At 38.4% G+C, this 25240-nt stretch overlaps 1 protein-coding gene across 1 annotated transcript in view; it reads right to left on the bottom strand.

The window, feature by feature from the left end:
• Positions 1-25240, bottom strand: part of PKHD1 (PKHD1 ciliary IPT domain containing fibrocystin/polyductin) — a 475332-nt gene that overhangs the window by 338874 nt on the left and 111218 nt on the right. Inside the window, exon 35 of the mRNA XM_003254164.4 lies at positions 7542-7695. Coding sequence (XP_003254212.2) covers positions 7542-7695 — 154 coding nt within the window. The remainder of the gene's footprint in view (positions 1-7541; positions 7696-25240) is intronic.

Genomic DNA, 25240 nt, shown 5'->3' with positions numbered 1-25240 from the left:
TGGAGTGCAGTGGTGCGATCTCGGCTCACTGCAGGCTCCGCCCCCGGGGTTCACGCCATTCTCCTGCCTCAGCCTCCTGAGTAGCTGGGACTACAGGCGCCCGCCACCACACCCGGCTAATTTTTTGTATTTTTAGTAGAGACGGGGTTTCACTGTGTTAGCCAGGATGGTCTCGATCTCCTGACCTCGTGATCTGCCCGCCTCGGCCTCCTCAAGTGCTGGGATTACAGGCGTGAGCCACCACGCCCGGCCCCAATAATTCAAGTTTTTAACCAATTAAAAATTCTATCTGTAATCCACTTAGCTTTGAATATCAGCAAAGTCCCCCTCCCATAAAATAAGTAACACCTACTTGTCACCAAGAAAAGCCCAGCACATGAAGACACCCAAGAGTTAAGAGTGAACTTCAAAAAACTCGGGCTAGTTCTGGTGCTAACTTCTTCATCAGGCTTCCCTTCTGGATAATGGCACAGACTAGCCCCTTAGGGCAGTATGCCTGCCAAACATAGGAAGAGAATTTACTCATTCCTATACTGCTCTTCCTCCACAGAGCTGCACACACAAACAACATTAACATCCAGTAGAGGTTTATACAAGACATTTTCTCCCTACACAGGGAAGGGAATCACCATTATTTCCATTTTGTGCATTGATTTAAGGACCAGAGCCTTACCCAAAACCATAAAAGAGTCTGTGACTGACTCAAATTTGAAGTCAGGCTCCAGTTTGCTGACCAAACTGCAATGAATCGACCTTGTTGTATTGTCTGCACATAAGCATCCTATCTTCTGGCTTGAAGGGTAGCTATGTTCTGACTACAAGAGACGGCAATTCAGTCCATCTTCTTTTACAGCCAACTTGCAGATAAATTATTTTGAATTTACGCATTTGCAACGATGTTACCAGCCCACAAAACCCTCCCCTGTTGACCAGATATTCTACAGTTAGAGAAAAAAATAAATTATTGTTGAATATCATATTTTTTATCAAAATTACTGCCTTCCTTCAGATTTTTTTTTATCCTAACTGGTAGCTATGAAGTCTTGAAACTATAGGCACAGGGTAAAATGCCAAGTGACTCACACAGGCCTGATGCACAAAGAGATCACAAGCAACATCTCAGGAAAGTTCTGTGTTGTAGCATTTCTAGATAACTGCATTGGAAAGCATTATCTGAAGCACGCATCTACTGAATCTGAGGCTGGCTTGGTGCTAACTAGAAGCAACCAAGTATACAATCCCTGGGATTAAAAAAAAAAAAAAAAAGGCTGTGCTAGGTTCATCATTTAATACCTCACTCTGAAATCCTCAAATGCTTGTCAAGGATGAAGGAATTCTACAACGAACCTGACAGTGAGTCAGAAGAAGATGCTTCATCTCAATAAACCAAGAATATGCATTTCCATGCCATAGAAACCCCAGATGTAACGGACTTAAAAAGATCTGAATGTCCTCAAAACTGTGGACTAAAAAACAGTTGAGAGAAAATGAGATCATGTTCCAAGCTACACCAGAAAAACATGTTTCTGTGAAGTCAAAGTAACAAGGAGAATGCAGGAAAGCAAATGGATCCACTTCTCCATCAGTCCCTTCCTCGCAATAGAAGGAAAAACACTTCAATATGCATTCTGAAGATAACAGAAGCAAAAGCAATCCAAGGTCTTTATTACCCAGCTAATTCTTTCAGTAATCCAGTTTGCTTTGTATATAGAAGCAGCCACTATCTGTAAATAAAATTGTAACTTAAGCCTGATATTCAGCCATATCTCCTGTTATCTCTGACAGTCCAAAAGTAACAAAAACTAGCATTAATTGAGTTCTTACTCTGGACCAGGCTGTGTGCTAATGGCTTTACAAATATCCCCTCATTTAATACTCAAAACATCCATACGAGACAGGCAATACATTGTGATATTGCCATGCAACAATGACAAATGCTAGCTCTCATTGTTACTATTATTGTCATTATAACCAGGTATCACCTTAGTGAGGAAAAACCTGAGACTTACAGAAGGTCTGCAACTTGCCCAAGGTCACAGAGCTGGGAAGTAGTGGAGCCCAGATTCAGGCTCAGTTCTTTGTGGCTAGAAATACTGCCAAGCGTTTAACTGCTTTAGTATAAGCCAGTAGACCAAAAAATAGAAAATCACATTAAAGGAAACCAGCGCACCATTAAGCAGCAACAGAGACTGGAAACAAGTTTCTGCTCGGACATAAGCACTGGCATTGTGAGTAGTAAGAAACTACAAACTGTCTTACTTTTTTATCGTATATATTTAAGGCAAACAACAGGATGTTTTCATGTGTGTATGTGTGTGAATAAATATGTATTATATATAATGAAGTAATTACTACAGTCAAACAAATTAGCATATCAATCACTTCACATAGTTACCTTCTTTTGTGTTGTGTGTGTGATAAGAGTACCTAAACCTAACAGCTCGACACCAAGACACCAAGGAGAGAGTTCATTCTCCCCTAATTGACCCTTTCATTAATCATTATCGTTACACTACTTCACATCAAGCTGTCTGATGACCAGATCAGAAAGAGATTCATTGCTTCATTCAGGAAATATTCATGTTTCCCCAACTACAGACCACAACCCAAGATCCTTGCCCGGGATGCAGAATGCTCTGACAAGAGGGTAACGTTCCTTCTTTGTGATTATGGCTCATCATAATTACTTGGAATAAAAATAATAAATTTTAATTCAGCAATGCCTATGGCCGTTGGGCATCTTAACATAAAAGAATGAAAATATAATTAACTAAATCAAGGCAATATGCCTATTTCCATCCCAGCTCATTAGTATTAATTGATTGGGTTAATTCTCTTTTGTGTTTAACGGTACCCCTAAAAAATATTTTTTTAAAAAAAAAGGGAGGGAGGGCAGGAAGGAGGGAAGAAGTAGAGATAGTAAGTAAACAAAAGTTCTGGATCTTTTTCTACTTAAAATAAAATAATAAATGCAGCTGAAGCTCTTATCACGGTCACAAAAGAATCTGCTACTTTTTAAGTTTGGGAGTCAGTACATATAGCATCATAAATAATGACACAAAACATTGGGGCCACTTCTTAATTGCCCCCCAAAAATTTATGATCCTGCCTTCTACTATATAAGTCATATGTGTAAGAAAAAAATGTCAATTCTATTTTATAGATGAAAACATGAGTAAAGCACAGAGAGTTCAAGACTCTTGAGGGTCCATAAACTGTTGGTTTTCCTGTTGTACGAGCTTAGTTTTCTACATATCAGGATGCTGGTTTCCATGAATGGAAAAATAATATAGAGGATGTAATACCTTCATAAAGTAGTTCCAAATGTAGTTCTTAGGTGATCTAGTTTCACTGTTACTTAGCAGTAATCCTGTCAAAATATATCTACTTCATGTAGAATGTAGTCTTTGTAATATAGAAATGGCTGAGAAAGTACTTCCACTATAATACTTCATATTTTGTTGGTTCAAATCTTTTGAAGAAATTATTTTTTGGCTTGAAATTTCTCAGGCTTTATCTAAGCCTGCAGATGGTATCAGAAAAAGTAAAGAAAATTTCACTCAGCTATTTTTCTGACACTGTGAATGTATATGAAAAAGATAGTAACTAATATTTGGAGAGTGAGTTACTGTTGTTGTTGATGATGATGATCACGATTATTCAATCTTATATTTGAAGAGCTGCTTATTATCTTTCAAGTACTTTCACACATATTATAGACCAAGGGAAGACATTAAAAGAGGTTTACAGCTATGTTACATTGACCAGATATTTGAAAGTTGTAGTTCTTCACCAGTGAAGACTTTGGCCAAATGCCTTTTAGAAACATAAATATAACTTACCAACAGATTTTATATTTCTAACAATTCATCATAATATGCATATACATATAGACAGGTGTGTGTATGTACATATTGTGCATGTGTATATATGTATATGTGAATATGTAAGTGTATATGTGTGTACTTATACATACGTGTGTGTGTGTGTGTGTGTAATCAGTGAGAACAACTAAGGACAGTGAAAGTAAATTAGTTGGGGAAAGTGGTATTTAAGAGAGCAAGGGTTTAAAATATATACTTCTTAAATTTCACCCAGGACCACTTACTTGTCCATTCTTTCTACAATCAACATATAATTTTTGAGCCTTCGTCATGCATCAGGCACTGTTCTAGACCCTGAAGAGACAAGAGTAAATAAATTGATGAAATCCTTTGTCTTTTTTGAGCTTATTCTAGTAGAGGAGACAGACTATAAACAAGCAAGTAAATTGATAATATACCATGTGATGATAAGTACTATGAAGAAAAGTAAAGCAACATCAAAGGATAAAGAGTCCTGGGGGATGGCTGTAATTTTAGAAATGACGGCCAGCAAGTCCTCCCAGATTAGTTGATATTTTCTCAAAGAGCAAATGAAATAGGTGAGCCAGCCACATGAATGTGGAAGAAGAGCATTCCAGGCCATAGACATTACGGGCAAAGGTCCTGAAGCAGGTATATTCATAGAAGAGCTAGAGCAGAGTGAATGAGGAAGATAAGGTCAACAAGGGGATCAGAGGTTAAATAATGGTAAGGACCAGTGATTTGATTCCCAGTGAGTTGAGATTCCACTGGAGGTTTTGAGGAGATATTTGACTTAAATTTTTGAAGGAAATGGACTATAAACTGCTGGGGGTTTACTTTATCATATAGCCTAAAAGCCAAGTATCAATTACTAAAACCCATGAAGCCTTATTTTCCTATCACAAAAAGTTATTTCAGAGGTGGGTGGTTGAATGCCTTATCACGGCAACTCCAGAGTCATCAGGGTCCTGGGTTTCTCCTATTCTTCTGCTTTTCCATTCTAACTAACAAGTAGCATCATGGTCCAAAATAGTGGCTGAAAATGTTGCCATCACATTTACATACCAGCAAGTAGGAAAGAGAAAGAAGGAAGGGAAAATAGGGTGTACTTCCTACTGGGTCATCTCTACTTTTGGAAATTTCTCAGATGTTCTGCAGGGTACTTCTTCTATCTCATGGTAAGCCCTTAGCCACATGGCTATGTCTAGCTACAAAAGTGTTCAGGAAACAGAGCATTTCAGCTGAGTATGTTGTTGCTACCAATGAAATTAGGGTTTTACTACTAATGAAAACAAGGAATCTGAAACATGGGAACAAAATAAGAGGCAATTTAAGATGGTCTAGGCCAAAAATGTGGTGGTTAAGACTAGGTTAGTACCAATGAAGTGTTGCTACATGGGACACATGTTGAAGATCCAGCTGACGGGGTTCACTGATGGGGTGGTCATAGGAGGTGAAAGAAAGAAAGAAGTCATGGATGCCTCCATGGTTTTTGGTCTGAGCCACTGGATGTATACAATTCCAATAAGTGAGATGGAGAATTTCCTCAAACTTTGATTTGTGTATATGTTAATATCTATGTGATCGCAATATGTCTCAGACATAAATGATCTGCCCTTCACCTCCTCTCCACTCTCCAACTCTGATCTTACATAACTGACACCAAGATTACCCCAGTATACATTCGGCCTCACTGCAAGCATCACTTATTTTAGAACCAGAAGTTTTAGTCTTTTATATTTACTTTCTAATGATTTTTCTTTGGTAATATTACACGTTACTGCCAGTAAGTATTATTCTTCATTTTTTTTCTTGTATTTCACAAAGGAATCCTAGGCCACTCTAAGCATTCACAAATTATCTGTTGAACAAAATTTGATCTGTGTCCTTGCCCTGTTCTCATTCTTTCTAGAAGTTATGACCTATATCTCTATGACAAAAACCTCAGCGTTTCACTCTAGGCAGCTCTGTTTTTTGCCAACAACTCCTGTATCTTATTCATGCAGAAACTGGAATCTACTACTTAGCCTTACATCCTACCTACTCCTCCTCCCCAAGAGAAAGAGCAGATCATTCAGATGACTTACTCTCCCTCTCCACAGGATGAGGGTTTGCCCTTCCAAACCTAACTCACTTATCTAAATAATATGAGAGTGAAATATTACCTAAGCCAGAAATACTAAGAGAAACCACTATTGGAGGTTGGGACAAGTATTGGGATTGCTCAGATATTTAAATCCTTAAGAGTGGGAAGCCAAATGAATGTTATACTTATCCTGCCTTTCTCCTACACTTTCGTCTCCTTCTGATGCCTCTTCTCTATTTTCAGCCTCTGGTCCTGTCAACACTATTCATGATTTACCTGGAAGTAACAGTACATCCAGAGATTTAGTAATCCAAGACTTTCAGCTGGGAAACTTCTCCCAAGTGGTAGTAGCAATATAAGGCCAAGACCTTTGAATGCCTGAAGGGGAGCCCACCCTCCTGCAGAATTTGATTCATATGGAGAAAGCCCTGGTTAAAGGCCTGCCAAGAGTATCTTTTCTCTGAAATGAGGCTTAGGTCTGTAATTTTCCTTTGTCATTGCTGGTCCTTAGGTAGTCGATGACTGTCTATAGTGGCATTCCCATAGCCACTAGCTACACACACACACACACACACACACACACACACACACACAAAGACAGGGCAAGAGCCCAAGCTGACAGACCATTTTATCCCCTAAAGGGCACTCATTAACTGATTTGACTGAAAACTTCTCCTTGCTATAGAAGAGAAAAAAAACAGCTTCCAGAATAGAGAACGACAAAATGCCTAAATCTTGATTCAGTCTAAAAGAGACAGGTATTAAAATTCCATTAGTTTATCCCCTTTAAAATATTTTATTTTTCCCCTCATGTAGCTATATTCTTATTTTAATAAGAATGAATGTTTGTGTGTTACATATATTTATAGTAAAGAACAGTGTTTTAGTGCAGAGTTTCATAGATATCCATAACTAATCATATCTCCCAAGTAATTTTCATTTGCCAATGAACAGAGGCACTTCGATAACTATTCCTTATTTTCAGCCACTAAAGTAGGCCATGATTTTTATTCTCATTTAGCAGATAAGGAAAGAAATGCACAAAGAGGTGAAATAACTGACTTAGCCATTTGAAGATGTGGTAGTAGAGTTGAAATTCGAAATCTCAGCCTCTTCCAACTTCACAAACCCTAGAGCTATATGGCCGGTTTTGCAATAAGAAACCCTATTTATATGACTTTCCATGGGACCAAGAAGTCAAAACCACAACAGGGTAAAAGCAGGAAGACATTGCTTTCTTGGCAGGGTATTTCAAAGGCAGCAACGTTAACCAATTTCAGGGCATTTTGCTGTATTGTGGGGGCTGTCCTGGATAAGCATGACTAAAAAGCGCTTGAATAAAGAAGCATATTCTTTGAGAACACTGTTAACCTTCTTGTTTTTGAAAATTTAAAATAATCAAGCTCTGTGCTTATTATGAGTCCAAAGAAGGGCCTTTCACTTTGAACCCTCTGACCACTTCTTCCTTTACATAGTAAAATTTCAGTTTGGTCTGAGGATAAATTGTCAATTAAGTTCTGGAACTTATCCAAAAAGTTTCCCCCCTCCATCCCACTTACAAGTGATATAAGTACATAGAATAATATCACCGACCTACAAGCTCCACAGACCTTTAATGTGCAGCAAGTTGAGGATGCTTGTGTTAGCGTCCAGCAGAAGCGATTGGCCACTCTCCACTGTGATGTTGTCGCCATCTTGTGGCAGCCTTTCAGGAAACCAGCTGTGAGTCCTGGACCATCTCCGGCAGAACTGTAAAAAGTTGCCCTGGAAAACAGAGAGCTGAGTTGGTGGGTGGGTTGGTTGGTTGGTTGGCTGGCTGGTCCATTGCTTCATTGGTTGGTTCGCTGGTTTGTTCGTTTGTTGGTTCATTCCTTGTTTTTGGGCGGGATAGTATAAGTATTGAATCAAAATAGAAACTTCTCAAAGAAAGTAAAATTAATTTAAATATTTTAAATGTCTCCATAAAATTGGTTACCTCTCTCTTTTTCATACGACTAACCTAAACAGGAAAAAATATGAGAGGCAAAATTATATTTGAAGTTCTTCTGTGCCCAGCCTCTGGAATTCTCCAATAACATGCTGGTAATGTTTTCTTACCTTTTATGCCCCTCTAGCACGGGCCCCATTCTACCTAACAGATGAGGTTGATTCCATTTATTTTTACCGACATGTATTGAATCTTGGACAAAAAGTCATAAATAGCCTGGAATAGGGAGAATTAAAATGTTCTGCTTGATGGGTGGCATTTTGCTTTATGTAATTGGTATCATTTTTCACTGGCTCTACTGCCAAGAGTCCCTGTTTTATAGGAACATTCCTCTCCCCAAGTGCTCAGATCTATCCTCCCACTCGGCCTTTTATGATATTATTGTTGCCTTTCCCCCTGTGCCTGGTGCATCAGGGCTGAACAAAGCCCATACAGGCATAGGCAGAATGCCAACCGACTTCAGATGGCAAGCAAATAGCCTGGAACCTTTGAGTGAGGGGTAGTGAGCTGTACTGACAGAAGGAGCCAGAAAAGGAAGCACTCCCTCTCCACCCCAGCTTTCAGTCCCTCTCTCAGAACTTTTGGCTTTCCTGTTAATTTATGGTCACTCTGATGTCATACGTTTTTTAAAACAGGGACATAAAAATCACAGAAAGCAATATTCAGCTCATCCAAGAGGCTGGGAACATGTCTAAATGCCTTGTGAAGTTGTGGAAACATAATTACGATAAACATAAAAAAATCACAATAGAGAAGGTGATTCCTTCAAGGTAACACATATGACATGTGTGAGCCACTCTCTCCAGTCTTCTTCCCATTCAGATTCCAACAAATGTGAAGCCCAAGTTCCTATAAAAATAAACCGCCTAGAAGGTCCTCTCGTGATGTGTTAGAGGCAGATGGGAGAAGATCGTTAGAAGGGAAGGCACGTTTGTAATATCGACAACTCCACCTACACAGCGAATAGTGCTCTAGAGTATTTCTGAGACAGAAAATGGAAAATTGTGTTGCCAGAAGAGCCGTTACATTTTCCAGAAGAGGATACAAACCCCAAGGTACAGTGCTGAGTTGCAGACCCAACACAATCACTGAGAAGGCTTTGCAATTTATTCGTTTTCTACATCTGCAAAGAAATAAAAGTCTATGACTCATCACAATTTAAGAGATGGAAAGAAATAAGGCATAGTGATAACCAGTTCCAGTATCACAGAAGAAAGAATAGGTGATACGGGAGCATCATTGTGAACTGCAGGAACCACGCCCCCATGGTGACTATCTGTAGGCTACAAAAGTAGGAGAGAAATTTAACTCTAGATGATTTCACTATAGGACTAGCTTTAGGTTGGTAAAATAATAAACAGTACTTCTTATAAGGCTACATATATTATACATTCTTATAACCCTTTAATTTTCTCCCATAGAATACAGAAAGAGGAAAGGGAGGCAAATCAAAGGAAACTGGAATGAAAGAAGGTGGGAAAAACAGAGATGGTAAAGTAAACTGCAGAACAAGGTGAGCCAGGTTATCTGTAGTGTCAGCTCAGAGTCCATGATAAAAGGACATTTGAAAAATCTTGGATTTCCAGAAGGCCAGAGATGGAAAGGACTCTAGCCAAATCCTACCCCATAATTTTACAGATGCTATTTTAGGCAGTGTTCTTTAGAGCTTAATAAAATGTAGATTTCTCTAGTGTCATCGTATACCTATGAAATTAAAAGCTCAAGAAGTGGGACCCAGTGACCTACAATTTTAATGATCCTCTCAGATGACACTTCTGCATCAAAATTTAAGGATCAATTCAGGGCAAGGGCTGGAGGGTAAGGAGATATATCTTTAAAAGGAACCAAGAAGTTTTCTCCAAACCAACATCCAAAGCTTAGGGTCTTTGGCCAGGATCACCCAAAGACTAGCAAGCTAGGAAGGATGATGTGTTGATGAACTATAAGAAATATGAAGAATTCAGCAGCACAATGCTTTCTGAGACATTAACCTGGTGGTCAGATCCATAACCCAGCCACAGAACTACGAAGAAAACCAGGGCTCGTTACATACACAGTAAAATGATCTGGAACTAGATATTAGTTAGATATTTAAGTGGGTCAAAGGTAGACTATTTCATGGTGTAACCATTAATTAATTTGAGAACATTTTTAAATTTTTATGATTAGCACAGATATCTGTTATCTAGCTCTCAATAAGCTTTAGAGACTTTCTTGCTCTGAAGCACTTGCTTATGCCATTTGCTGCCTTCCATGTGCTATAACCTCTTGGCCTAGCCTGTCAGCCTTCAAAGATCGCTGTACTTGGTCCCAACCCAGTAGGTGGAAAGGTCAAATACTGTTATCTCTACTTTCCAGTGGAGAAAGCAAAGGCTCAAAGTGTTTAAATGATGTGTCAAAGTTCACAGTGATGGAGGCAAACTGGAGTCATGAAAAGGAAGCTCTCATCTGAAGTTTTTCCCTTACCGTGGCCTCTCCTGGGATGCTCAAAAGATCTGCATGGCTTACTCCCTTACTTAATTCATGCCCCTGCTCAAGTATCACCTACTTACTTGTATTTTTATTTTTAAAAAGCACCCTCAATCATTCCTTCATTCCTTCTCCCCTAATAATGCTTCATTCTAGCATGAAATAATACAATTCCTTGCATATTTGGTTATCACTTACTAAGCTTACTCAAATGAAGCAGGGGCGTGGTTTGGGTCATTGCTATATTCCCACATCCCTAAAAGGTGTCTAGCACATAGTAGTTGCTCAATAAATGTTTTTGAATAATTTATTAAATGAATCTTATACCTGCTGGTGCCATACATGCTTTTACAGATATCACACACAAACACACACACATCTCTTCCTAATGCAACAGGTGAACATACAGGTGCTAAGACCTTAAAAATGCTATATCCCCTAGGTCTTCTGAAACATTTACATCCCTTTTCGTGTTTTCAAGCTCCATTTAAACATAAACCAAATGATGAATAGTGCTACTTAATTGGAACCTGAGACTCAGATTCGATCTCATAAAATCTTCCACCAATTTTTTCTTTCGCCTTAAGTTTCTCTAGTCAATGTGGCCAATGTCAAATGAATACAGATGTTTCAGCATTCAGTTTCAAGAGAGTTAAGCTTCTTTGTGCCCTGAATTCCCCTTAGCATAACAAAGATATCTTGAGATATATAAATGTTTATTGATGTACTCATGCTTTTATACAAAATAATGACTAAATGCTAAAAAATCTAAAAATTAGTGCAGCCTCCACTGCTTACCAGCTACCTGGGGAAGAAGAAGAGCAGTATATCTCTATGTCTCTATGATTGCAAGTTATCAGTGTAATCCATGATTACATGCACTTTGCCATAAGAATTTTAGTTCTCCTACATTTTCAGTTAACAGAGCTGGTGGTATCATTCCCTCCCAGGGAAAAGGTCCATGAAACTGTGAGGATGGCTCACTTTCCAACATCTTCATCCTCCAATCCGTGTCACCTTTGATCCAATCAAGAAAAAAAAATGCCAACAGCATTGATTAAAGATTTTGTGAATATATTTGAGAATGTTTCTGTTGATACCAACATATTTTTGGTGAAGGCCATATTCCGTGTCAACAACCCAGCTTACTTCCACCTAATATAAGCTCCTTCCTCTATAGTTCCCATGATGCTCAGCCTTTAGCTTTAGTGTTCTTCCTGGAGATAAACACATCACTCATTCTTATTCTGCAGATGAAGAAAATCCATTCCTCATAGGCATATGGGGACAGGCGTGAAAACAGAGATATAAGGATTGACCAAAACATGACCTCATCTTTGCATCTAGCCTCAAATAAATCCAAAAAAAAAGCAAGAAAAAAACTTTCCTGCCTCAGCTAGGAAGCTTATGCAATTGTTTTCTTCTTACAGCCTGTCAGCACTTCTCTGAACTTCAGGGAATGTGCAGTGTCTGCAAATCTTACATGTCACCTTAAATGTACTTGCAACACCACCAGAGTTATCTTGAAAGAAGTCATTGATCAGCAAGTTGGAACACCCGGCAAAGCAAAGACCTATTTGTGAGTGTATGCATTGAGCTGGGGTGGCAGAGGAGGTGGCGTATGGGAATCTCTCTAATCACAGTGTCTCTTGGCTGACAAGAACAAGAAATAGCTGTTCTGACACCTCACCAAAATGTCTTCTTCCTCAGCATCCAAATCCTGGAAACAGGAAAAGACAAGTCCCTGTAACCATTTTCTCCACTCTGTAGCCTTCTTGATTTTCTCCAAAGCACTCATCTCTACCTAATACAATGTATACTGGTTTATAATCAGTCAACCCCTAATAGAATATAAGCTTCACAAGAGTGTCTTGGTTTTCTGCTGTATCCCTAGTACCTACAACAATGCCTGGCATCTACTGGCTACCCCAAAAATATGTTTGAATGAATAAATGGTCAACTCTTATTTGGACTTATGATGCCATAATGAAAAATACTTTAATAACTGAAATAATATGATATGAAGCTATAATTTAATTTTATTCAGTTCTTCTTTACATTGAAATGTTTTAATTTTTACGAAACCAACTTTATTTACCTTTTTTGTGACATTCTTCATTATGTTATAGATAAAACATCCTTTCATCCTGACATAAATATCACTTATATGTCCTTCTTGATTGGTGGGTTTTATATTTGCATGTTAATCCTCAACTAACTTACAATTTATGTTGATGGAAAGTTTTATACTTTTTTCTTGTTTTTATTCCTTGCTTTTTTTTCCCCCAAATAGCTAACTGATTGTCTTCATATCATTCATTAAATAACATTTATTCTCCCAATTAATACTCTTGGCTATTTTAACAGTTGAATTATAATGTTCAATGATATTAAACCTATTGGCCAATTAAAATTCCAAATCCTTTTGTATGAGCTAATATAAAGGCATTTCTCCCAAATAAATGTGACCTCATCCTTGTTCTTAAGGTACTTATATTATCATTTAGAAAAAATACAAATAGCCAGATAATTAAAGTGTGATTGATTCAATAATTAAAGGCATAACCAAGATGCTATGAGAGTTCAGAGGATTAGATGGCTGACCACAGTGGAGATGGCCTTGCAGGGGAAATCAAGTGCATTAAACATCGTTTTCTCTTTTTAATCTGGACACAACAGATGACACAGGCTGAGATTATTTCAGCTGATTATAAAACAAAAGATAGTGTGGAAAAGTCAACCATCTACAAATCCAGGATTATGAATAGAGCCCCTAACCTATAATCTAATAACTCTTTAGGGAACAAAAAGGAAATTGAATTAGTTTGGTATAATTTATTCTTACTGACCTCATGCAGGCTCTAAGTGATCACTTTCTTTTCTCGGTGGTTATAAACCTCTCATGATTACAAGATAACATGAGAGTGTCCTTCCACACTGCACTGTGTAGCACACTGACTACTCAAAGAAATGTCAACAGTACTTTTTGTCAGAGATTCCTGCCCAGTTCAAATTGACCCTTTCTCATCATTAGAAAACCAAGCAATTCATTGTCTTATCTCTTGGTTCTACACACTTCCTATCCTCTGCGATTTCTCAAAGATTGCTGACACTACCTCAGTGCTTCATATATCTAAGTTATTAGCACTCTTAAGCTTCAGAGGAGTTTCAAAGTCTGCAGACAGGACAAATTAACAGTCTTCTTTTATCGTTTCTTCTATTTGAATCTTCAAATCTCCTCTAATAGCATCTCTTCTGAATTTTAAGTCCAAAGACCTCTCCACTTGTGGGAGAAAAAAATGATAATGATAGCTACTGATTACTGAATGTTTCTAATGTCCCAAGCGCAATGCCGTACATTTTATTTACAGTATCACTAAGCCTTATGTAAACCCTGAATATCTAAGACAGGTCTCAGTTAATTTAGAAAGTTTGTTTTGCCAAGGTTGAGGATGCATGCCCATGACACAGCCTCAGCAGGTCCTGATGACATGTGCCCAAGGTGGTTGCGACACAGCTTGATTTTATACATTTTAGGGAGACATGAGACATCAATCAATATATGTAAGATGTACCTTGGTTCCATCCGGGACAACTTGAAGCAGGGAGGGGGACTTCCAGGTCACAGGCAGATGAGAGACAAACGATTGCATTCTTTTAAGTTTCTGATTAGCTTTTACAAAGGAGGCAATCAGATCTGCATCTATCTCTGTGAGCAGAGGGATAACTTTGACTAGAACAGAAGGCAGGTTTGCCCTAAGCAGTTCCCAGCTTGACTTTTCCCTTTAGCTTAGTGATTTGGGAGGCCCCAAGATTTATTTTCCTTTCATACTCACAACTAAAAAATGTAGGTATTACTCTTTCCACTTAAAGTTTAATTAATAATAATGGCCAACACTTACTGGGTGCACTTAACAGGTATTATCTCATTTTGTTACAGATTCTTCTCAGACTACTTTCCAGGAACTACAGAGTAGATGGATCCCTGCCTTCAACAAATGTTTATTGAGCACCCACTACACACCAGGCACAAAACAAATTCCTGACCGCATGGAGCTTATATTTTAGGGAGATAACAGGTTAACTATATAAAACTAATAGTGTGCTCTGAAGTAAAAAAGAAACAGGGTGAAGTGGATCAGAAGTGCCAGGGTGGGAAGAGCTATTTGATATGGAGTGATCATGGACTGCCCTGATTGGATTGGATTGGGAAAGGAGCAGAGAAGTAGAGTATGAGCCAGAGGCTATCAAAGGAGGACCTTGAAAAACGGGTGTGCTTGGAGCACTACAGCTGCAGCCAGAAGGATCAGGCGGCTGGCCTTGGAGGAAGGAATGCTGTAGGGCCAGATGGCCTTTCTAGTGATGCAATGAGAAACACTGCACAAAGACCTGGGTAGACATCAAGTTCTTCACATGTCATAGAAAAACAAAATCAAGTAAAACACTCGTAACATATAACGAGGTCAGCAAACTACAGTCCACAACCCACTATTTTGATATTGGCACATGGCAAGACAATTCATTTACATATTGTTTGTGGCTGCTTTCAGTTTGTGACAGAGGCAACATGGCCCACAAAGCCTAAAATATTTACTATCTGGCTCTTTATAGGAAAAGTTTGGGGACCCCCGGTAAATTCTGTTTCATACTATACTATCAGTATAGTACCTATAATATGCTCAGTATAGTGTATCTATGGTACATCAGTATTAAAACATGTGCAAAATGGGACTTTCTGTAATTGAAAATAGGTAGTTATAATACAGCTACCTGAGAGTTGAGGGACTGCAAGCAAAAACATCTTAGTGAAGGATATACATTAAAGTACTGGAAACTGATTCAATTCTTCCCATTTTTCAGTACACAATAAGCCAGATCTCAGAAAGCCACAGAAAGGCAAGTGGAAGTGCGGGAAGTTGTGTATGTGTGTGTGTGTGTGTGTGTGTATGCCACTCACGCACTCACATGCATGCACATGAATACACACACACACACACACACAGAGCCAGATCAGAAGATTGACAGATACATGCTAGCCTTTTTCACAGAGCTGACACACTGCCATTTAACCAGCGAGCATGGAGCACGTGTTTGTGTTCCCAGTCACTATTAAGAGACAAGGTTAACATTTTAAGTGATGGACTACAACATGTTATTTCCCCCATGCAATGGACCCATGACTGCACTGCCTTCGAAAACACTTAATTTCAGTGATTGAATACACAGAAGCGTACTTTCCCTGCTATGAACGTTTGACAGCTCCGCAGTTTCATACACCAGGAAACCTTTTTTCTCCTCCTTTGCTTTTTTTCCCTCTCTTTACACCTGAAGGGAAGCAAAATGAATATGTGGTGGCAGAGGAAAAAGGAAAAAGCCCAGAGAATGAAAACCAGCTTATAAGCTTCTGTGTATTTTAAAATAAAAGTATTTACTGCCATCTGCTCTAATTACTTCTAATGTTTGGGCTACCATCTTCATACAATAGAAATAATGATCTCCTCAAGGGCAAAAAAAAATTTTTTTACGGAAACAAACAAAAGTTGATTACATTTAGCTCCCAGGCTAAAGAAGCATCAAGCTACTTTGTAGTGAACAATCAATTAGGAGAATGGGTAGGCCTCCGATTAACACTAACAAATTAGGTCCTTTTGGTGGTTCCCTCCATTTTCTTCTTTTCCTGCCTCTTTAGAGGAGCTGTGCTCACAGCTCACAGAGGGCAAAGAGCTGACTAGGCATATTTCTGGATCTAGGGTTATTCCACACAAATTCTTTACATTTTGATCAGAACCAGATAAGGCCAAGTCTTCTCCCTGTCTTCTTGTTGACATCAGACATGTCCCAGCTTTAATACTGAATATAGGGCTGGGTATTCTACCAAGACTTCGGATTACTTCATGGAGTGAACTGCTTAGGGGCCACCCCAGACTTGAACTCCTCTAAGGAAGCTAAAGCCCACTTAGCCTCAGTAAAGTCTCCAGGAACAGAAATGATCCAGGCCAGGTCCATTCCTTAGACTTAAGTGAAATACATGGAGCCCAGAAAGACATGGAACAGACTTCTACAATGCCAGCAGGAGAAACGTTGCTTTCACAAAGGCTGAGTCTAGTGGCCTTCTCAAATCCTCAAATTCAAACATACTACTTGTATGAAGCAGAATTCTGAGATGTCCTAGGATTCTGACCCCCAGTGTACACACCCTGTGTAGTCCTCTCCCCTTCAGCAGAAGCAGAGCCTGTGAATATGATGGGCTATCACTCCCATGATTAGGTTATGTTATATGGTAATGATGATAGAATTATGCAGATATAATTAAAGTGAGAGGTCAGCTGACTTTGAGTTATTCAAAAGGGAGATGGCCTCTACCTAATCAGGTGAGTCTTTAAGACAGAGATTCTCCCCCTGGCCTTGAAGGAGCAACCTGCCATGTGGCTTGGAGGAGACCATGGGGCTAGAACCCAAGAACAGCCTTTAATTGCTGAAAGTGGTCACAGCCAACAGCCAGCAAGAAAATGAGGACCTAAATCCTATATTCACAAGGAATTGACTTTCACTGACAACCTGAATGAACTTGGAGGAAGACCTTGAATTCCAGATGAGAATGTAGCCATGTTGACACTTTTATTTCAGCCTTGAGAGACCTTGAACAGAGAACCCATCTACTCTGTGCCCAGACATTTTTTTAAATTTTTAATAGATTTAGAGGGTACAAGTGCAGTTTTGTTACATGGATAGATTGCATAGTGGTAAAGTCCAGGCTTTTAGTGTAACCAACACCTGAAGAGTGTACATTGTGCCCATTAAGTAATTTCTTGTCCCACCTTCTTCCCATTCTCCCACCCTTCTAAGCCTCCAGTGTCTATTATTCCACTATATCCATGTGTACACATTATTTAGCTCCCACTTATAAGTGAGAACATACGGAATTTGACTTTCTGAGTTACTTCACTTAAGATAATCGTTCCATCCAGGTTACTGCAAAAGCCATGATTTCACTCTTTTTTATTGCTGAGTAGAATTCCAATGCATGTGTGTATATATATGTGTACACACACACACACACACACACATAAATACATACACACCACATTTTCTTTATCCAGTCATTTGTCAATGGAAACTTAAGTTGATTCCATATCTTTGCTATTGTGAACAGGGCTGAGATAATCACCTGAATGAAGGTATGCTTTTCATATAATAATTTATTTTCCTTTGGGTAGATACCCAGTAGTAGGATTGCTAGATCAAATGGTACTTCCATTTTTAGTTCTTTGAGAAATCACCATACTGTTTTCCATAATGATTCTACTAATTTACATTCCCATCAACAGTGTATAAATGCTCCCCTTTCTCAGCATCCTCACCAATATCTGTTGTAGTTTGACTTTTTAATAAGAGCCATTCTGACTGGTATAAGACGGTATCCCACTGTGGTTTTAATTTTCATTTCTCTGATGATTACTAATGTTGAGCATTTTTTCACATGCTTATCTGCCATTTCTATGTCTTCCTCTAAAAATGTCTGTTTGTGTCCTTTGCCTACTTTTTAATAGGGCTGTTCTGGTGTTTGTTTGTTTTTATTGAGTTGTTTGAGCTCCTTGCAGATACTGGATATTAGTCCTTTGCTGTATCTGTAGTTTGCAAATATTTTCTACTGTTCTGCAGATGGTCTGTTCATTATGTTGAATACCTATTTTGCTGTGCAGGTTTTTAGTTTTACTAGGTCCCATTTGTCTATTTTTGGTTTTGTTGCATTTGTTTTTGAGGTCTTGGTCATAAATACTTTGCCTAGGCCAATATCCAAAAAAACTTTTCCTAGGTTTTCTTCTAGGATTTTTATACTTTGGGGTATAACATTTAAGTCTTCAATCCATCTTGAGTTCATTTTTGTATAAGGCTAAAGATAGACGTCCAGTTTCATGTGCCTGCATATGGCAGTCCAATTTCCCCAGCACCACTTATCGAGTAGGGTGACTTTTCCCCACTGTATGTTTTTGTTGGCTTTGTCAAAGATTAGTTGGTTGTAGACGTGTGACTTTATTTCTGGGTTGTCTATTATATTCCATTGATCTATGTGTCTATTTTAATACCAGTACAATGCTGTTTTGGTGACCATAGCCTTGTAGTATAATTTGAAGTCAGGTATTATGATACCTCCAGCTTTGTTCTTTTTGCTTAGGATTGCTTTGGCTAGTTGGGCAGTTTTTTGGTCCCATATGAATTTTATGATGGTTCTTCTAACTCTGCAAAAAATGATGTTGACATTTTGATAGGAATTCCATAGACTCTGTAGATTTCAATCCATGAGCATAAGATGTTTTTCCATTTGTTTGTGTCATCCACAATTTCTTTCATCAATGTTTTGTAGTTTTCCTTGTAGAGATCTTTCACCTCCTTGGTTAAATATATTCATAAGTATTTTATTTGGTTTTGCACGTGCCCAGACTTCTGATCTACGGGACCATAGATAATAAATCAGCATTGTTTTAGGCCACTAAGATGGTGGTCATTTGTTATGCAGCAACAGAAAATTAATATGCCACCATAAGGAACCTTCTTGAGAGAACAATTTTCACAGAGAATATGTTTAGATTTTTCCCTCTTTACTAAAGTTACTGGTCAAAAGCATAAATAACAGCAAGAAAGGTGGGATGCCAGTGCTAGGCAGAAGGACAGGTCATTCTCTCACTGCAGAAACTCTCCTCACACAGGACATGCAACATGGAATTTTTTGATTTATGATGCCAAAAAATGTAAAGTAAGACCTGATGCAGACCTTTCTTTTGCTCAGGAAGAATTATGACTACCAAAGATATACAGTAAATACCACAAAGACTTCTTTGTAGTCACCAATACTCACTATCTAGGCCGAAGAAATAAAAACTTTCTGATCCTGAACACAGCCAGTATATGTGTGCCTAGGGAGATAATGAAGTTTTTTGTTTGTTTTTTGGGTTGGTTTGTTTTGTTTTGTTTTGTTTTGTTTTTTGAGACAGGGTTTTACTCTGCACCGATCCTGGAATGAAGCGGTGCAGTCTCAAATCACTGCAGACTCGACCTCCTGGGCTCAAGCAATCCTCCCACCCCAGCCTCCTGAGTAGCTGGGACTACAGGCACGCACCACCACACCCAGCTAATTTTTGTATATTTCTGTAGAGACAAGGTTTTGCCATGTTTCCCTGGCTGGTCCCAAGCTCCTGAGCTCAAGCAATCTGTCCAGCTTGGCCTCCCAAAGTGCTGGGATTACAGGTGTGAGCCAACCACACCGAGGCCAACATGAAGAATTTTTAAAGGCCCGTATTCTGACTCTATGTCTGAGAACGATATTTGACTATAATTGGTATTAAAAACACTACTCTTCCACTAGCATTGCTTCCTGAGAAAAGAGGATTTTCTTTTTTTATTTTTCACTTTAAAAAAAGAAAGATAAGGCAACATATTTCAGGGAAAAACCAAGCTCAGGAACAAGAGAAACTCATTCTGTACCTAGTATCTTCACTAGCCTTGACTAAATAACTTTTTCCTAGTTCTTTAAGCTTCAGGTTTGAGGCACTTTTTAGAGAGAAAAAAAAATTCATTTGTTTATGCTCAAAGCAGCATCATGTGTTCTTAAGCTTTCTGCATGTATTGCCTGGTATTTGATAATGTGCAAGGTTATTTGTGTTAATGCTAATACCACAAAATTATCAATTGTACCTGAAGAATGAGGAAACCCAGAAAGATGTTTCAGAGGTGGGGATGAAATCTCAATAACCTAGAATTTGAGAAACTTGCCTGTGCAATCTGATGCAGATGCTTTCCTTGTACATGCAGATTTTGTAGAATAAAACCATCACCCTCATCTTTGTGAACATTTACTGGGTGCTCACTCTGAGCCAGGAACTGTGGGACCTAGCCTTGTCTGCATGAAGGCATAATTGAATTTCTAAGCTCTTAGAGCCCAGTTTCAAATGCATTGTTCTCTTTAGCCCAAACACATCCGCCACACATTGTCCCTTTTCTGCCAAACCCTGTTTATTGGTTTCAAATGCAATGAATCATTTACTGACTTGAGCAACATTAGAGGTAAACACCAAGGTTAAAACGTAGAGATAATTGAATAACACACCAACGACCAGTAACAGCAGTCCAGGCAAAAGAGGAAATAGATCCAGAGATTTCAGAAAGGGCAATCTGATAGGAACCCTCCATGTCAGGATCAAAACCGCATGCCACTTTGACATGATAGAAAAAACATCTGCATTTTATTTTTTTCAAAATTGTATGTGCCAGTTATTAACATGGGAAGAAGCAGAAAGCAAGCAGGTGGTAACATAACTTAAATTCCCCAGTGATTAAAAATAAAACATCCAAAAATCAATTATCATGTATTTAGTATACCAAAACAGTGGTGTAAAGCTGGGTTTTTTTTTAAATATATGTATCTAATTTATTGCTTTCACTGTTGATGAAGAAGATTAATAAAATATATGCATTTCTTTTGCAGTACACTTTTCTTTGGAGAAAACTCCAGAAAGCAAACATTGTCCAAAGCCCTTCCAAAAAATCATAAAGCTCAATATAACTTCCATATAGCAAAATGTACTTTAATCATGTACTTTACAGTCACCTGGAATTCATTGTATACAATTCACATAATGTCTAAACTTGGGCATATAACATATACACATACATTTATACCAAATTTCCTTTTTATGTGTCCTCAAAGGCAGAAAACTCAGAATCTTTGGTGAATACTAAGCAATCCACAGGCATAGGTTTTTCCCAGGAAGCCCCTCGTAGTTTGGAAATCCAAAAGCCACAAAGACCCTCATGAAACAAGACTTCAAGCACAATAGTTAACTACCTTAGGATTCAAGGCTGAATTTACTCAATAAACCACACTAAAGGTTTATCAAAGGCCACAACACCTCTCAGAAACACGTGCAAAATACATTTTCCCGAATTCTCCCAACTTTGGGGAATTACACCCTTGCCAAAAATGAATTGTTCAACTTGCTGAGGATTAATTATTTATGTGGCTCTGTTTTGCTTTAAGAAAACAGAGATTTCTTTTTTCCCCGTTTTCCCAACTAGAAGAAATATAGCTCCCAAGAAGCCTCTGTGTTATAGTTCAGGGTTAATGAAAGCTTAGCTGTTGGTTCCAATATCTCATTTTATAAATGTGAAACTCAATGACTGATACAAGATTACCCAATGAATTGAATAGGGGTAGGTCAGGACAAACACCAAATCAAAGTGATTTTTGGTCTTTTAAAATTTTCTTGATAGAGCAATCACTATCATCCCAGTACAGATGAATCACATCACAGACCCCATGAAAAAGGGGGCAAGCAAGAAGCACAGCTTTCTATTATTCTACCATTTCCCACTCATTGATAACCTTCTGATAGCCACCCCTCCAGAAGAAGTTTCCCTTACCTGGGATGTACCTAAAGTAGTGTTTGTTTGTTTGTTTGTTTGTTTGTTTGTTTGTTTTAGAAAATTGAGAAAGAAACAAAAAAAAAAACACTTTTTAATCAATCACCATGAACCAGAAAGAATTAACTTACCTTCTTACTCCCTTCTTATACTCAGCCTCTCTGCAAGTCTTTAAGCTTCTCATCTGGGCAAACCAAAGCAAACTTAAACCATGCTTAGTTTAAAGAATTATTTTAAACCTTTTGAACAGTTTGAGAATATTTAATGACAATGTAACAGGCATAGACTGTTGAAAGCTTGTCCTGTTCCCTAAGCAACCAAGATGATAAGAAGACACCCAAAGTATGTTTACAGGATAGGAGGTCAATGTAGAAAATAAATGAAGCTTAATCTGGATGGAGTTGGAGACCATTATTCTAAGTGAAGTAACTCAGGAATGAAAAACCAAACATTGTATGTTCTCACTCATACGTGGGAGCTAAGCAATGAGGACTCAAAGGCATAAGAATGACACAACGGACTTTGAGGACTTGGGGAAAAGGGTGGGAGGGGGTGAGGGATAAAAGACTATACACATTGGGTACAGTGCACACTGAGTGATGGGTGCACCAAAATCTCAGAAACCACCACTAAAGAATTTATTCATGTAACCAAACACCACCTGTTTCCCAAAAATCTATTGAAATAAAAAATAAAAATAAAAGAAAGAAAAGGAGATTAGGACACAGATACAGAAGAAAGACCATGTGAAGATACAAAGAGAGGCAGTCATCGGCAAGCCAAGGAGAGAGGTTCAGAAGAAACCAACCTTACCAATACCTCGATGTTAGATTTCTAGCCTCCAGAATTGTGAGAAAATAAATTTCTATTGTTTAAACAACAGAAAACTCAATAAATAAAATTTAAAAATAAAACATAAAAAATAAAATTAATGAAGCATCATTACATTTTGCATATTAAGCAAGAAAATTGAATTTTAAAGATAGAACTTAGACTAATTTATAATTCACATAAAAGACGTTTCTTTGTTTTTACTTAAGAGAAATATTAATGATATTGTATTTGACAATGATCTCTTGGATATGACACCAAAAGCAGTACAAAAAATAAATAAATAAATTGGACTTCATCAAAATTAAAATCTTCTGTGTATCAAAGGAAATCATCAATAGAGGGAAAAGGCAACCCAGGGAATTGGAGAAAATATTTGCAAATTATGCAACTGATAAGAGATTAATATCCAGAATATACAAAGAATTTCCATAGCTCAACAACAACCATAACAACAAAACCTGATTTTTAAAATGGGCAAAGGACTTGAACGGACATGTCTTCAAAGAAGATATACGGATGGTCAATAAGCACATGAAGATGTTCAACATCACTAATTATGAGGAGAATGTACCTCAAAACCACAGGATAATACTTTGCATCCATTAGGACAGCTATCAGCCATAAAAAAAAAAAAAAAAAGGAAAAAGAAAGTGAAGTGCAGTGTTGCCTGTAGTCCCAGCTACTCAGGAGGCCGGGGCAGGAGGATTGCTTGAATCTAGGAGTTCTGCGCTGTAGTACTGCGCTATGCACTAAGCATGTCCACACTAAGTTCAGCATCAATATTGGACCTCTCCGGAGCAGGAGACCACCCCATTGCCTAAGGAGGGATGAATCGACCCAGGCTGGAAAAAGAGCAGGTCACAATTCCTGTGCTGATTACGAGAGTAGCTGGAGCCTGCCTGTGAATAGCCACAGCACTCCAGCCGGGATAACATAGCGAGATCCTTTCTCTAATTGAAAAAAAAAAAAAGAAAACAACCGTTGGCAAGACTGTTGAGAAATTAGAAATTAGAACTCTTGTGCATTGCTGGTAGAAATGTAAAATGGTGCAATCACAGTGGAAAACAGTAGGACAATTCCTCAAAAAATTACATAGATTATAATTGAGCAATTCTGAGTATATGCCCAAAAGAATTGAAAGCAGGGTCTCAAAGAGATATGTGCACAGCTATGTTCATAGCAGCATTATTTACAATAGCCAAAAGGTGGAAGCAACTCATGTGCATTGACAGAGGAGTGGACAAACAAAATGTGATATATACATTCAATGAAATTTTATTCAGCCTTAAAAAGAAAGGAAATTCTGACACATGACACAGCATGGAAAAATCTTAAGGACAATATTACACTAAAAGAAATAAACCAAACACAAAAGAACAGATATTGTATAATTCCACTTGTATAAAGTGCCTATTAGTCAAATACATAGGAACAGAAATTAGCGTGGTAGTTGCCAGGTGCTGGGAGAAGGAGGAATAGGGAGTCATTGTTTAACAGATTCCGGTTTGGGAAGACGAAAACATCCTAGAGATGGATGTTCATGACGGTTACGCAACAATCTAGATGTACTAAATGTACACTTAAAATTAGTTAAAATGGTAAATTTTATGTTGTGCATATTTTACCACAATTTTGAAAACTGAAAGGCCAGGCACAGTGGCTCACTCCTGTAATCCTAGCACTTTGGGAAGCCAAGGCGGGTGGATCACAAAGCCAAGGGATCGAGACCATCCTGGACAACATGGTGAAACCCCGTTTCTACTAAAAATACAAAAATTAGCTGAGTGTGGTGGCGCATGCCTGTAGTCCCAGCTACTCAGGAGACTGAGGCAGAGGAATCACTTGAACCCGGGAGGCGGAGGTTGCAGTGAGCCGAGATTGCACCACTGCACTCCAGCCTGGGTGATAGAGTGAGACTCCATTAAAAAAAAAAAAAAAAAAAAAACCCTGAAAAAAGATGTTTCTCCATATTTAATAAAATCAATATTCTTGGGTTCTGTAATTCTACAGATCAAACCCTCAGATTAAAAAATTAAACTTTGTTCAGTGCTTCTCTGTAAAGTCTATCTAGAATTGGGGAATTTTAGAACATCTAACATCCTCATTTTTCAGGTGAGAACACTGAAGCCCAGAGAGGTAAAGTGTCTTTCTCAAGGTCCTAAACCCAGGTGAAAGAATGAGAAAATAGAAAAGAAGGCAATCCTCAGTATATATGTTTCCCTCATTGCTCTGTGAAGTGTCGGTTTGCACACCTTGTTTCTGTGTGTGTGCATGTGTGTATTCACAAGCCCTGTTTACCTGTCCACCCTACTCCCCTACTCTCAACCCGAAAACTTACAGAAATCACCTGTAGTCTTCAGATACACTCTGCTATTTCATGTCCCATGCCTTCACTTACAGAGCTTGCCTCCATTAGCTTCATCGAGAACAGCCTTTCACCCCTGTTCTACCAGACAAACTCATTCTTTCAAAGCCAGGTCATTCCTCTTTCTTCCAGAAGCTTTTGATAGTGTCCCCTCACCCCAAAGCAGAGCTACCCCCACCCTTCTTACTGCTTCCACCAGGCTTTGCACATACTGCTGTAGTCCTTACCCCACACTG

This window comes from Nomascus leucogenys, chromosome 22a (genome assembly GCF_006542625.1).
Source record: "Nomascus leucogenys isolate Asia chromosome 22a, Asia_NLE_v1, whole genome shotgun sequence".
Taxonomy (NCBI): Eukaryota; Metazoa; Chordata; class Mammalia; order Primates; family Hylobatidae; genus Nomascus; species Nomascus leucogenys.
This window is presented reverse-complemented; position numbering and strand designations above follow the sequence as displayed.